The 16,341-nt window shown below is 38.8% G+C and overlaps 1 protein-coding gene across 2 annotated transcripts in view; it reads right to left on the reverse strand.

The window, feature by feature from the left end:
- Nucleotides 1-2,074: 2,074 nt before the first annotated feature.
- The window catches only part of veph1 (ventricular zone expressed PH domain-containing 1), a 70,523-nt gene continuing 56,256 nt past the window's right edge, over nt 2,075-16,341 (reverse strand). For both annotated transcript variants that reach the window (XM_061046246.1, XM_061046245.1), the window contains 3 exons: nt 8,445-8,581; nt 5,329-5,382; nt 2,075-5,076 (listed from right to left, as the gene is read on the reverse strand). In XM_061046246.1, the coding sequence (XP_060902229.1) occupies nt 4,894-5,076; nt 5,329-5,382; nt 8,445-8,581 (374 nt within the window). In that variant the 3' untranslated portion in view covers nt 2,075-4,893. The remainder of the gene's footprint in view (nt 5,077-5,328; nt 5,383-8,444; nt 8,582-16,341) is intronic.

The raw sequence follows: 16,341 nt of genomic DNA on the forward strand, positions 1-16,341 counted from the left end.
GATAAAAAAAGGCAAAGGCACCTCTTCAACCACATGTATGTGTGCACTGAGTCACTGGACCGGTCATGGCGCATGACTTGATGACTAGACTTGATATGACACTTCATGACTTGTGAGCTGGTAGTGTTCATGAGTTGAAAGCCATCCTCTATCAGTTTGAGCCCCCATAGAGAACTGAACCAACTGTAAATGGTGTCATGAATACCTGTGGCAATTCACAGGCTGTATTGCACTGGTTCCAAACCTGTGGTCTGAGCCCCCCCTGGATGCAAGGCTTTGTCTGCTCTGAGGTTGTCAGAACAAGATTTGCACATTAACTACAATCATGATAGCACATTTATTCAAAGATATTTAGGTAAGAACAACTTTGTAGGCTTATTCTTCTGGGATTTCATTAATGAAAAGTATTAAAATCAAAGTTAATTTTCAACAGCAATGTATCTCTTTCTTTCCTGTTGGTAATGAGGCGCTCAGCTCTTAGATGCAAGAAGTTGGGTCTCCAAGGGAAAAAGGTTGGAAAACACTGCTCTACATACATTAAGAAATACATTTTTGAAAATTGTACAAGTGCTAAATTATTTTTAATAGTCTCACTAAATAGCTGTATTATACTAAAATACATAATCTCCGACACAGGTGTGGGCATTTTCTCTGGCTACTTCAATCTGGCCATCCGGCATCACAAGCACTCTGACACCTAGCGTTTAAAATGAGTACTGCAGTCCAAATTCAAACATTGATACCGATGTATGAAACTGGTTTGTGAAACAGAACAGTTATGACAAACTAATGCAGGGGATTGAGTTTAAAGATATGGAGTGAGAGCTCTTTGGGAATGCTCGAGTTGTACCAAGATTTATGCAAGGAGGACGGGATGTTTCCATTTGCTCTCTAAAAGAATCATATCGGTGATACTGTCTTTGTCTTCTGGGTGGCTTCAGGATTAGCACAGCATCCAGAAGACAAGAGCATGTTGTCCATGTTCTTATATAAGTGTCTCCTGGAGTTTGGAAAGATTCTTCATTGCTGCCAGTGTGTGCTTGTGTTTGTGCATCACATCAGGAGCTGAGGACACTGAAGCAACAGTTTGGAGAGTTTAGTCAGATGATCTCCATCACTGTGGGCTCAGTGAGTCAGCCCAGTGAGGGACCTCAACGAGACAAATTATCTTAAGCTGGGCTCGAACAGAAACAAACCCTAGTTTGTTCAAATCAATCTCTCCTTTTCTCCTTGCGGATATCCAGGAAATCATCATTCAGTTTCTGTATTCCTTTATTTTACTGGTAAAGATTTATTATTCAATTCTGTCAGGAAATAGACAAGAAGGCAGTGTCAGACATGCGGAAGGTGCAACATGTATGTATACAGTCCTTTACAATACCTTAACCATTGTCAATTAAATACAGCATTATTTGTTTTCATTAATAATCAAGAGTGATATCAAAACAATGGAGAAAAAAACTGGAAGACAAGAGGCAGCAAGATCAAATCTGTGATTCATTGTTTCAATAGTTCCTCTATGACACGATTGAAGTGTTTCAACAGTTACACAATAAATATTAACCTTGTATAAAAATCAAATATAAAATCAAACATTATTTACCACTAAAGAAAAAAATAATCATAAAAAAAGGTTTAACTATGATTCTTTACTCGAGGCTGATATTGTTCTGTACATTCAGAAACTTCAATCCTTGTTTTAATCATTTTCACATTCAGTACACAGTGTTTTATGTTTAACTGAAAAAGTAATCTCATTGTGCTTTAAAGTAGTATAAATAAGAGCTCAATAACCTTCAGTCTAAAACAATGGATGACAGGTAGATAGATAGACAGACAGACAGACAGACAGACAGACAGATAGATATATAGATAGAGAGATAGACAGACAGGCAGATAGATAGATAGACAGACAGACAGATAGAGAGATAGACAGACAGACAGACAGACTGATAGATAGATAGATAGATAGACAGACAGACAGATAGATAGATAGACAGAAAGACTCCCTTGTCTTTTTACACAGCTGCCTACAAAAGTACCTAATTAAGAGGAAAGTTCTCTAAAACTTTTGTTGATTTTGGCTCAGGAAGGTTTGAAACCAGGCCAACATGGCAGCGTGACAACAAAGAGTGTTCACATCGTAACTCGTAGACAGCTTAAGCCAATAATATGATCAGATATTCACCTTATACACCAAGAAATCAACACTGCAATACTGAAAAGTTAGAGCTGGTGCAGTAGTACCTTTGGAACATGGAGAAGAGAGTATTTTAAACTTCACTTAAGGATGGCAGTGGTTGCAATGTTTGTTTACTAGCTGACAGGTCAAGTAATGTGTGTGTGTGTGACTGGTTTGTTCAGCACAAATACATTTCTCTCTATTAGTCAGCTATACATTCTAGGGAGCTAGGGTTTGCTTCATACCATCCAGGAGTTCATTACATTTCAAACCTATATTCAAGCCTTGAAAATCATTGATGTTTCCCTCATTTACAATGATGTCCAGATACAAAAAAGAGCACAAATAAAACAACAAAGACAGGATGATTCTCAGTCAAAAAAACAAAACAATCGCACACTAAGTTGTGTGAGATCATTGTCTTAATGTGTCCAAGAGAAACAAGAGTGTGAATGGTGACACAATCGGAAACACTCAAAAAGTTGTTGAGTGGTTAAAAATGAGTGGACCAACCATAGGACAAATGGCCATCACCAACCCTACAGCCATGACACTATTCAGACTAATGATGTTACATATTTGAATTAAAAAAATGTATTGCAGATTAAGCAGTTAATCCCTCTGATGGCATAGCCATCTGTGTATGTGGGCAATTAATCTAAAAAAGGCAGGAAAATGTGAAGGAGAGGCATGATGTAAATAATCTTATGTGTAAGCACATTGATGTGTGGATCAATGTGCAGACAGCAGAAGGTCCAGACTGGTAACCTGACCCGGTGGGAAAGGCAGTGTTATGATTGTATGTTCAAAGCTAACAGGATCTAGGCTTTAGGACAACTTAAGACCAAAGAAGCGGTGCTTGTCTGTCACAAGTTAAAATTAAAACTACCATAGGCATTTTGAAAATATTCAACGCACTTAATGTCTTACCAAAAACCAAAAGCATTACCGAAGCAATATGTTCACCTGTGGGCAGACACACACCTCAGATGTGGATCCAGATAAAGATCAGAATCCGACTTGCAGAATAATTGATTTGCCACAGTCGACTGTGAAATTATCTGGTGCAGGCAGCTCAGAGCTTAACTAGATCAAGACATGTTTGTCATCTTCCTCCGTGTAAGTGAGGAACAAAAGGGAGTTCATGTGCTCCACATTCAGGCTGTACTGCCACAGGCTGACGTTTTTTCCAGGTGGAAAGGTAAAAGTTAAAAATACAGAAACAGTCTCAGTCCATTAAAATTTTGGAAAAAAAACAGAGCAACAGCATTAACAGTCACTTCATTCAATCACAGTTTCTCTTGCTGTTTAAACAGACATTTCTCTGAATTGTTGGAGAAGAGAACCCTTATTAAGTTTGGTGTTTTCTTACAAATCTGTGGTCCAACGGAGTCTCACTCTTACCAAGCAACATTTGATTTGTGTCCTCTCCTTGTGTATTATGAAGTAAATAGTTCATTTTAAACATTTCTTGTTTGGGAAAGCCAAGAAAGGCTCAGTCCATACAGAACTGATATTGCAAAAGACCAGAAATCTGAGCACGGCACTCACTCTTAGGGGGCTTGCTTTATAAGCCACTTATGTACAAGAGAGGAACACAGAAATGTAGTCAAAATGTTTTTTTTAAACATGGTGCTTGTATATGTTGGATGAAAGGTTTCTGATTCTTACTTCACTCCAGAGAAGTAAAGAGTAGTTTCAATTAAAAGTAAAGATAATACATTATAAAAAAAGATGGGTTTTTTAACTGCTGGATTGAATATGTACATGTAAGTACTTTTTATATTGAATTAGTTGTTAAAATAGCTGAAAGGGTCAGTAGAATAATCATGTCAGTGTTGTTTCTGTAATATCAAGCTACAGCCAGCAGCTGCTTAGCGTAGCCTAGCATAAACACTGGAAACAGGTAGAAACAGCTAGCCAGAGTCTGTACGAGGGTCATGAAGTTGTTTTACATCTGGCTTTCATGCAGGACTGATTCACTCTGGGACTGTTCAGCAACTTATGACGACTCCAGTGAGTCACCTCTCCTGGCCAAGAAATCTGTCTTTGTTTACCTATGATTTTTGTCCATATCAAAAAATATATAAATCCATTATATTCCTCATCAAACTTCCTGCTTCAAGGAAGAAAAAAAATTGTTCAGTGTCATTATTGCTACAAGTCCTTATGAGGTCGGTGCTTTTCTCAAGTCGTTATTGCTAAATACTCCTCTGGACTCTCTGGAATCATTACGAAACATCAAACTCAGAAAATCATGACATGCTGGTTTTTTAGTGGTTAAATCTAACAGAGGAGTCCTGATTCCACAAGAGGAAACTGAACTTTCCATACAGTATAGTCCAGTCATGTAACACTATAATCTTTAACACATAAGTACTGTAACATTCATTTATAATAGTAGATGCACCAGTTAGTGTAACATTAAAAACAGCCAGTTACTATTTATAAAAAAGCTACCATCCTTCACTCTTGATATTGTTATTGCTGGTTCATTAAAGTCTACAAAATACTGCATGTAAAGCTTTTTCTGATTGTTTTTGTTTTCTCTGATTACGATGTGTACCACAGGATACAGATATAATCTTCTGCTACCGACAGTGGAAACTGTTTGTTTTTTTGTGTGAAACTAGTGAATGTTTGTGAATTTTGCATTTGTGAACGTCATGTTTTGTTAACAGGTTGTGCAGCTTTGTCCTCGTAGGTTTTTCTCACAGGTAGGTAGTAGCCTCTCTGTTCTCCCTCTCTCTGGCCTGAGCCACGGCCACATTGATGCACTGCAGCCACTCCTCAGCATGTTTCTCATCCTGAGCTTTCAGCACATATGTCTTACTGTCTGTGAAGATCTCAAAGGCCCGTGGGAGACCCCGATCTCGCCGTTTCTTGGCAACCACCTGTGGGAATAAAAAAAAAAATGAAGGTCATAAATAGGAGGATGAGACCAGAAAAAAAGAAATCAGACTTAAACATCTGTCCACTGGGAGAGATGCTGCTGACATTTTTCACATTTACGGGATTTGGCTTTATGCAGTCCTATTACTTCCAGGTGTAATGCTAGCTGGCTGAGAGTATTTGGGGATGTGATCTGACCTCCTAAATAATGAACATTATTACCGGGGATGGACGGGGAAATCTGAACTCCTTACCTTGACACTTTGCACCTTGCTTAGCTCGATAGGTATGTCATCCAGCTCATCTTTCTGCAGAGAGGCAGAACATAGGGAAAGTAAAGAATCCAGTCAAACCAGAAGAGAAGAACAAACCTTTGATGGAGAGTCTCAATTTTCCAAAATCTTTTGGTACATCTTGGTGGGCATAGGATATTTAGGGCATTTTAATCTTTAAGCAAAGTATTAGTCATGAACATCCATCACATAACCATGCAGGTACAATGTGTTTGTGTGTGATGGTATAAACATGTACTGGCTCTTTCTGCCTAAACAGCAGCGCTCCATGCAGGTTAATAAGGCTACTGGACATGGCAACTGCTTGAATAGTTACTAAACTCCTGCTAATGTTGGCCTTAGGATTTTTGGAAAGATTGTCAATTAAAAGTAAGATGTAGTTCATTCAAAATGTTGTAGATGTGTTTATCTGAATTTTACAATGATGTATTACTATATATGTAAGGTGCTGTTTTATGAGTTGTAATATAAAGTAACATAAGTACAGTAGTACCACAAAACACTGATAATGTACAGATTTGAGTAATCCTACTCTTCCATTAGTATTTGTTACTCATATGGAAACATTTTGTATACTCTTAAACACTTTGTTTTGTTCAAGAGAGGAAAAGGTTAATAGGAGTTGATATCTGCAGTGACTTTCCTCCATATTTGATGGTGTTATTTTGTTTAGTCTCATCAAAAATACTTTTTCTCTAGCCATGTTTGAAAATAACTTTTTTTGTTGGGTATATCAATACAAGATGTAGCCAGATCATTTCAGCATCACAACACTGCGTTACAGTTTTTTATGTTTCACCCCCAAAAAATCTAATTTACAGGATGAGCTATTACTCTTCATTGTTCTGCTTCTTCTCTGGAACAAGAAATGAAATCCTCCTGTTCTGCTACACATCACATCTTTTTTTTTTAATCCCTCTAAGTGTAATTTTCTCAGTGTGTGGTTGTGTGTGAATTGCACCACAGTCATGTCTTCTCAGCCCGTAGTTAGTAACGTGGTCAAAACCACAAAACCAGGGTTAGCTGCAAGACAATGAAAAAAAAACTGCCTGTGGTGTGTATGCAAGTGTGTTTGTTGAGAAAAAAAATGCAATCACAGAAGATATTTCACAGTTTTACCCCCCACATGGCTCCACTGAGGGTCAGATAATTGTTTTCCCTCAGAGGATACAAGTCAGCCGCTTCATGTTCTGATTCAACTTGACATTTGATTGATTTGATTGATTTGATTTAATATGACAATAAAACATGTATCCTAAGACATTCATTCAAATGTAGTCTCCTAATACTTAAAACTGCAACTCCCAAGCTAGGTAACTTTTTACCTTTAGTGTCACTAACAGAGTCTGTCATTGCATTAGAAAGAGGTAAAAAAAAAAAAAACATGATGCTGATACTTCATGAGATCATTTGAATTCTGCCACTGGCTAATAAGTTTTATTGGAAAAAAAATGTAACCACACATGTACTCTGTTGTGGATTACCTAACACTAACACAAGCAGGTTTCAGGCATCTAAAGAGTGAAAGAATGGAAAGGGAAAGCTGCCTTGAAGGAAGAAAAAACAACATTCAGAAAAACAATAACCAAATAAAGCTGCCCTTACATAATATAATACAAAACAGAGAGTGCAACATAAAATGCCAGTACATAGCAGCAAATAGGAAACCCACAAAGGTGTATGCATGCTACCCACCCACAAAGGTGTATGCATGCTAAAACATCCTAATTTTAGGCGTTGGTTAATGTGTCTAAAATATAGACACATTAACCATTTATTTCGTATCACTCTATTTCTCTCTCTCTCTCTCTTTTTTATTTCTGCATTGTTGCATAAAGCCTGATGCCAAATTGTTATCCAGGCCTGCCTTTAGTTTAGCGTCAGTCTATGTCTGGTCCTAATAAGGGGGGAAAAATAGAAGTCAGTGGAGGACATCCCAGTGTGTCAGCAATGATCTACAATGTCGAGTAAATAGGTAACCGTCACAGAATATCCCTTCTACACTGCATGTGCTTCTGTGAATAAATGCAACAGCCTGAGTGCTGGTCGTGAGGTACACGGCTTAGCTTTGTGTGGATGTAGGGAATGTTTCCAACCCTCGGACTGTCAAAGCTGCTCTATCATTCAATGAGGAGGAAACCACACATCTAAATGTTCTCAATCTCTCTCCCCATTTGGGAAAACTTCTTTCACAACATACCAACCTCCTCCGGAACATGCTGGCAAAGGCAGACTGAGCACCGAGAACAAAGACACACAACCTTTCCAGTGAGTGGCTGCAGTGCAAGAGAGGAATCTATTACCATCTGGATAGAAACACAAAGACTATTGTTTGGAGTTTAAAAGAAAAAAGAGCTCAACTCTACTCTACTTCTGTTTCCAGATACTCTCAGTTAAAATGAAATGTTTCACTCGTGTAGATGACTGGAATAAAACAGAATCAAAGCTTGAATTTGTTTCCCACATAAATCGTTTTCTAAACTTCCTCACGAACTGAAGTCATTTTTCTGTTTGTCAGCTGAAAAAGATCAGTGTGGTCCTTTTTCAGACAACTGACCTCAACACATCTTTGATCTGCCTTTATGTGTGTTTGATTAAGCAAATGTTTCCTGAGAACAATTACTCTGGTTTTGTTCAGCCTTACGTGTGGATGTTGGAGGAAAAAAATGTGTTGCAACCACGGGGGGAACACTGCTTGAGTTCTGTCTTGTCTTTTCTAACACAAACTGTTGAAGACAGTACCTTCTTTGTGTGTTTGCTACTTGTGCGTAATGCTATCTGCTTTGAGTTATAGTGGGTGAAAGTGACCTATGAGGTTGCAGCATCATGCTTTGGCCTTGGGAGTCCCTTTATTGTCCTTACCAGGGCCAAGGTTTGTTTCAGATAAATCAATGGGATGGTCCTGAGGGACAGATGTTCTTATCTCTTGATGAGATTTCCACTGTTTCATACAGTTGCATCATGCTTCAAATGACATGGACCAGGGAGTATCAATGAGGATTTTCTGGTGGGAGGGACAGTGTGTATGTGGAAGTGTGTTTGTGTGTGAGGAGGCTTCGTCTTCATTAGCCACGTACTGATTTGCCCCTCCGGAAGAGAAGCTGGTTTCCTGCCAGGGTGAAGTAACGGGTTTTCCAGCGCTTGATGAACTTCCAGCGGACCTGCTTCTCCTTCAGCTTCCCCTCGATCAAAGGCTGTCCCTCCTGGTTCACAACTGACAGGGAGAAATCAATTTTGTAGACATACTACAAAAGAAAGACGAAAACAAATGAAAGACAGTTTTAAGTTGTATCTAGGGGCAGCTTCAGTTTGAAGGGTTTCATGATAATTCTAACAGTAATTCATGACATAAATACAATTCTTTATCCTGGCAAAGAAGAGAAGATTGTCTCAATGGTCAGATTTCAATACATACTGGTGAAAAAGATGTTGGATGAGGGTGAGGTGTGATAATGTGGTGTGCTTGTTGTCTATATTGCCCTGACAATTCACTTGGATACCAAGCATATTCCCATTTAAATGTTGAAATGCAACTATCCTCCAAAACTGGGCAACCTGGCTTATGGCCCCTGTTTAGTTATTCATGAGACCCCTGGGTAATGAATATAAGCCGGTGTAAGTGAATGTACATCATGAGGTGACCCTGCACATTTCTCAGGACAATTCTTGTTCTCCACATACAGTACAACAAGATAACATCTATTCATTTTACATGCTCAAGCTCACGTCAGCCACCCTTCTAATCTGACACTTCCATAATATATTTATTTTAAATGATTTACAGAATTTTTCTTAAATTACAAGTTTTAGTCTCAATATCCTTCAAATTGTTTCTTTATGTTTCCCTCTCTGTGGTTCTTTGTTGTTATGTTTTATAACCCTAAATCTCCTACAGTGTGTAGTGCTGAAAAAAGTCAAACATACACACAACTTTTCACACTTCTACTTCCATTCATCAATGGGTTACTCAGTGTGAATCAAAAAAAGGTATTATGTCTCACTCATGTATGTTTGTTCCGATAGAGGAGAACTCCCACAAATTTGAGTCATGACTGGTCTGGTTAGAAACACTCACGCACATCCACAGCCAGCTGCTGTGAATGTGTGAGTGCATTTGTGTGTGTGTATCTATGGCACACGCATTAAATTTGTTTTTGTGTTAGGAATGTAGATATTTCACTTTTTCCTGTTTGTTCTTTAAAAAAAGAAAAATAAGAAACGAATCACAGATGAATTTCCAATCACTGATTGTGAAATAAGTGACTGTGATCCCCAGACTCCTGGTTTAGCTTTGGTGCCAGTTAGCCAGCACATCTGAAGCTGACCATGAAACAGAGCTACTCTTTGTATTCATGATGATGAGTAAAGCAGTCAAGAGATTAGTGCAATCTGATCACAGTGTGTGTAAATGTGTGGGCATGCTGCAAAGATGATTCACAAAGGTGCCTGACGTCAAACAGGACAAAACCTAAAGGCCATCAGAATCACACATTGGAAGAGAGCAAAAGGTGAAGCTGCTTTTCTGTTTCACTTAATGGGAGATAAAAAACCAGTCCCTCTCGCCCAATGACAGCTGGGATCAGCTCCAGCCCTCTAGTAACCCTGACAGGAAAAGCGGTATAGATAATGGATGGATGGATTCTTCAGTTGAAATGGTTTGATTATAAACTAATGAATCATTTTTGGTAATATCAATGCTCCGATCAGCCGAACAAATACAATTTATTTAACCACCATTGTACTGAAGGAAAGGACGAACACATGATCTTGGCAAACGTCTTCAAATTAAACTACAGGTAGCGTCGACTGATGGTTAAGTGTGAAAGTTTTGTATTTGTGTTCAACATTGGATATAATGATTAACTAGGTTTGCAAAGCACGATATTTCAAAATGTAACATTGAGTTTCAACTGACAAACTGTTTTCTTTACCAGTCCCAACCATTTGGGTGAGTGACTTGCTGACATCATTCAAGAAATATTTCTTGTTTGCATAAATCATTGTTTCTTGTCCGTCTGTGCTTTGATGCCACACATCTGGAAAAAAAGTCTGGATTTGTTGTTGGCCTCAGGCTGTGGTCTATAACCTCTAGTCTGAGACACGCTGACCTCAAACAATGAGACACAAAAGGTGCTAAGACAGTTTTATAAATGTACTGTTATTAAGTTATATTTTAAGGTACTTGTATTAGGATACGATACAATTGGATTGATCCCTGGTGGTCCGGCCATCTTCAGCTTTCTCTGTGTATTCTCCCCCCCCCCCCCCCCCTTGTGTCTGTCTGTTCCTCACTGTCTGTCTGTGTCGGCTACTCTTGTGCTCCATGTCTATCTACATGAGTGACATGATTTCAAAGCTGTGAAAAAAGTCATTTGTCAAATTTAAGTCCTTACCTAAAACAGCTGTCCCTCTAAACAACCATTACAGCCTTGCAAGAATGTATTTATCTGTTTACCAGGGATGATGTCATAACAGAGATGAAAGATGGAGCGTTTGAGAAAAAAGCTTAGATAAGTATTGACAAGAATGGATTATCATTTTGTGATATTTAAGTATGGGCTAACATCTTTTTTGTAAGACCCCAAGCCTGCCTGGTGATATTACCAGAATATCATTATATCATTCCAGAAATTCATCATAATCTCAAAAACTCCAGCCGTGAAAATGGAACTCTTTAGCCGGGGAATCTCCTGAATTCGCAACAGAATTCCTGGAGTTCATAGTTTCTGTCGAGTGAGTCTTCACTGATTGATGGTTGGATGATGAAGAGTCTGTCTTGGGGTTTTCCATTTTTTTGCAAACTGGGTCTTCCAGACACAAGTGAATGTGTGTTCAAATCCACATGTAGCGGCGTGAGGGACAAGACTGTGTGTGATAATCTCAAAGGATGTATTTTTAGGGCCAGAAGCCAACTCCAGGCCATTCCTACTTTTTTTTTTCTCTCTTGTCACTCGTTACTTTCATTATGTGATGGTAAGCCGAGAGTATCCAAGTAAAATAAAGTAAACAAAGCCAGAAACATCCTGATAGAAAGAAGAGAGTTGTGCTGGCGGATCATATTTTGGCAGTCTCCCCACACAGCACATGCACAAACACAAACCTGCTCACAAACAGCTCTCAGCTCAGCTCATTATCACTCACTTCAAAGGCATTCCAGTAGTTAAAGTTAGCAGTATATCATAAAGCATCATGGAGTTGCAGTAACCACTGGCTGACTTTGGCCTTCACACTGGAAAACCCTTCACCTTTCACTGTTTCTCCTTCATCATAAAAACAGGAGACCAGGTTCTTGCTTTGTGTGAGTGTGGAACCTCTGAAGTAATCAGCACGCCACTCAGGCCAAGTCAGCAAGTTTTTGTTATGGTAACACAATATAAAGCATTAAAGAGAAAAAAAAAGTTGGCTGGTTGAAGCTGGTAATGTGAACAGCATGTGTACATGAAACAAATATGTGAAGTTTGATGTGCTGTGTTTTATGATGAAATAAAAAAGTGGGTCACCTAAAAATGAAAAGTTCCAAATGGCACTTGGTCAGAAGTCCAGTTGTTACATATAATTCAGTGAGATGAGGTGACTCATCAACATCACTTACAATAACTTGACTTAATTTACTGGATGTAGTTCGAGAGCTTTCAGTCGAACACACAAATGGTTTCCAGGGGATAAATCTGATTTGTTTTCTGGCTTTGACTAAATATTGCTGGCTTGTATTTTAGACTTTTTCAGTTTGGTGAAAGACTTTTTCATCTGTTTCACATCTTCATAAACCATTTGGACTTGTAAACCATATCACGTACGTGAGCCATTTGAATTTGCAGAGAGTTTGTATCCAATACAGCTACAGGCACTGTTGCCTATTTTACTTTTTGTAAAGTGAGAGTAACTTATGTGTTACTGCGTTCAGGTTACATAAGAGTTCCTCCTTTAAGGTTCTGATGAGGTTTTGGACTGAAGAGTATAAACACCTTTTTTGGCTGTTCAGCAGTTCATTCATATAAAAAAATATGATCCTTGTATGACTGTGACTAAGTCATGATCGTTTATAACATCCTCTTATCCATCTTCCTGAATTTTCTGTCTGATTTTCAACAGAACAATTCAAAACAACATTCACTTTATGGACATAGATGTACTGTTTTAAAGTTTTGTATAACATCCCTCAAACCTCTCTTTCCTCTGAGTTACGAGGCTGACTGTTGACAGCTGAGAAATGATCAGCTGCAGATAGTGCTGGTTCAGGCCAACGAGTTCACGAGTCTGACACAAACAAATCAGCTCTCAGGTGTTAAAAGCCAAAGAGGGGTCACTTCTTACACCGCTGGCTGTTTGAACACAAAGCAGAGAAGATACATAGTCATGCTGGGAGAATTTCATGCTCCAGGTAACGCACACACACACACACACACACACACACACACACACACACACACACACACACACACACACACACACACACACACACACACACACACACACACACACACACACACACACACACACACACACACACACACACACACACACAGAGAAACATGCCCATACAACAAATATCAGGAAGAGTGGGTTCAATGACAATGTTCAGATATTTTCTTAAAGCTCAGGATTCATAGTAATGTGAAGGTTAAAAGATTCAATACCTGAGCCTCTTGACTTACCTTAAGGTTAATTACTTATAATTCTTAATTATAATTAACTTAAGTCTTATAAATAAAAGACTTAAATACACTTTTTTGTGTTTGTAACCAGACATTTTGAAGCAGCACCATTAGATAATGTTCACAATAAGTTTGGGTTTCTGTAAACTCTACAAATGTGATTCATCACACACAACACAAACACAATTCCATTTATTGTCATTGTAGTGCAGTGAAGGCAAAAATCTCACGTATATCTACAAATCTGTGTTTGGACTTTTAAGGAAGAAAGTGTCAGACAAGCTGAATGGAAAGACATGCAGAGCAGTATGGCCATCCAAGGGCATAAACATTTTAGAAAACAAATTTAGAAAAAACGCAGCCCAACTGCCAAGTTTGACTAATCCTTTTGAAATCATCTTGTACTGTCAAAGACTGGCACGAATCTGAAATGTAATCATCCGTTCTTGCACTCATTCAGCCCGCGATTACTGGTTTGTTCTGAGCAGCAGAGCTGGAAGGATGGCTTCATTTGGCTTTTGTACTTTTTGGACTAGGCAACCTGACATGTGTGTGTTTACTCCTGTGCATGTGACTGTTTGTATGTTTGATGTAATGGGTGATGACAAGACAATGACATGGAAGACCTAGAAAGAAAGAGCCGTGAACCCAGCTAAATAACAGCTCCAATACAGAGGAGCCAAATGAATATTAGTTCCACTTGAATGGATGAGGATCATTCATGCCAAGATATCTGTAATAGCGAAACACAGAATCCATCTGTGTACCCTGAGAAGACAAACAAAAACAAAAGTTGTGCTGTTTTCAAATGCAAAATCCTGCCTTCAATCTCCACTTCTCAGGGTACATAGATGGCTTCTGCATCTCACTAGTACAGATATCTTGGTATTCAATCGATGGATCTCTCTTACACCTCATATTGAGCAGTTGGTGAAAAGGTTTACACTTAAACTGGGTTTTTATTTTAGAATATGTTCCTTTCTTTAATGTCCAAAAGGAGACTGGCTGCTGCATCTTAAATGTCTGTGTTGTGATGTTTTACATATGCCCACCTCTTCTGAAAGGTTGAATGCTCTAGACAGTGTGTCTCATGAAGCAGCAGTACAAAGGCAAGTTTTAACCCCTCACTCATCACTGTTTGTTGTATGCCCTGGAGGTCCACATGTAGTCTTAAACACACCAGTATTCTTATTCACCAGTATATTTTAGGTTGGCTTCCGCCATACCTAGAACCTACATCAGACAGAAAGGTACAGGAAATTATCATTTTCAGACCCAGGACCATTTCTTGCTGTAAATGCTAAATGGACTTGAGCTTGTAAAGCACTTTTCTAGTCTTGTGTCTACTCAAAGAGCTTTTACACCGCATGTCACACCTATCCATTCACACACTGATGGTAGAGGTTGCTATGTAAAGTGACCACTAGAAATAAGTAATTCAAACACATTCAGACGAAGCCGCCAGGAGCAACTTGGGGTTAAGTGTCCCAAGGACACAGTGGACATGAAGCTGCAGGAGCTGGGAATCGAACCCCTGTCATTTCGGTTGAGAGATGACCGACTCTAACAACTGAGCCACAGCGTCTGTTCCTAAGTTCAGAACTGAACTTAGGAAATAGGCATTTTAGTTTGCACCCTTTACTTGGAATGAATTACAAAATGACTTGAATGTAAAGAAACTGGTCTCATTTGAGGAACTTCAGCCCTTTTCAGATTGCGATTCTGCAACAGTGTCGTAACAAAGCTCCATCATTATGACTTTCTACTTTCATATTGATTCCACAATGGCTCAATAGTTGTGTCCTAGTCTTAGATTTCCCATTGCATTACAAGGTTGCCAAACTCAACATGTGAAGAAACAGTGGGGGCGTCACATACACACACTCACAGCATTATTCTCAACCTCTGGCTATGCTGCTTTACCATTATCCCATCTAATTCATTTATGGTAGCTCTTCTGGGAGTAGTTATTCTAATATTTAACAAAAAATGTGACATGATTGTGAAGATGTTTTGTTGTTTTCTCATTATCAATAAATAAAACTTGATATGTACTCATTGGGTAATTGACCCTAATCTGAACTGTTTTCCAGCCAAAAAACATCAACATAAAAATAAGCACACACTAATCTTTAACTGCCTCCCTTCTTCCTGTTTCCTTCACCCAGCAAACAACTTCCTGTCTCTGGCTTTTACTTTCTGGGAAATACCTGCTGGCTCCTTATTAGCTGCCATCAAACAGCAGAGCCTGAAACACACTGTGTGACACACAGGTTTACAGCTGCTTATTAGTGACACTACACTCCTCAGGTTTCAAAGAACACTTGCCAGTCCCTCTCGTTTTCACCTTTTCCCCTCCATATTTCTTCATAAAAACACAACATCTGCCACAAACTGCCCTCTTCTTACTCCTCTTATATAACTAATAACAGCTTCCCTGTGTGACTGACAGAAAGATAAACGCAGATTTAAAGCCTGTTGTTTCGCAAACCTCTGTCATATATACTCTCATGTGAGCTCTCCTGAGGCCAAACTATCACTCATCGATTTATAGACTTTTTAGATTTACAGCATCATCACTCAACTACACACACCGTCTTCCTGTTTTCTTGAGCAGAGACAAAAGTGGACACATAGATAGCCATGTATTGAGCCAGAGAAGAAAAAGTTGAGAAAGTGAGGATCCTCTGTATTTGAGACAACTAAAGGATATATATAGTTTTTATTTTGCATGCTTTAAAATGTGTTTCTTACATAATTTTAGTATCTATGTTTATTTTTTACAGATTTAAGTCCCCAGTGAGTAGGGTAGATAGACAGAGCGCAAACACACCCACACACAGTAATCTAAATGTAATCTAAAGGATTTGGTCATAATTCCAAGCCTGACATCATTGGGACAAAGTGCTCATTGAAGGGGGTAGCTGGTCCAACATAAACTAATCACACCTGAGTCATGATGGCAGTGACTGTCTGAATTCAATGACCCTTCATAACCACGATAAAATCAGACTGGCAGCTTTTAAATCAGTGCCGCTCTTTGCTCCATTTACTTCACTGTTCTGGGAAAGATTATTCCCCTTACAGGCATTTCGAGTGAAAACATGCCATGGAGCTTTGCGTTGGTTGTACCAGCAGACCCTAGGGAACCACAACTGTGCCAAAGATAAGCTGTTGAAACAACTGCAAATGAGAAAAACATCTTTAGATGCCACTTTTGTTATTCAGTGCTCTGTTTAGAGACGATAGAAAGGGTTGCAGAAATTCAGGGAAAATCAGAGAGGGGTCTGTTATGCAAAGTGATTAAAATTAGAAATGC

The sequence above is a fragment of the Labrus mixtus genome, chromosome 9, assembly GCF_963584025.1.
Source record: "Labrus mixtus chromosome 9, fLabMix1.1, whole genome shotgun sequence".
Lineage (NCBI taxonomy): Eukaryota > Metazoa > Chordata > Actinopteri > Labriformes > Labridae > Labrus > Labrus mixtus.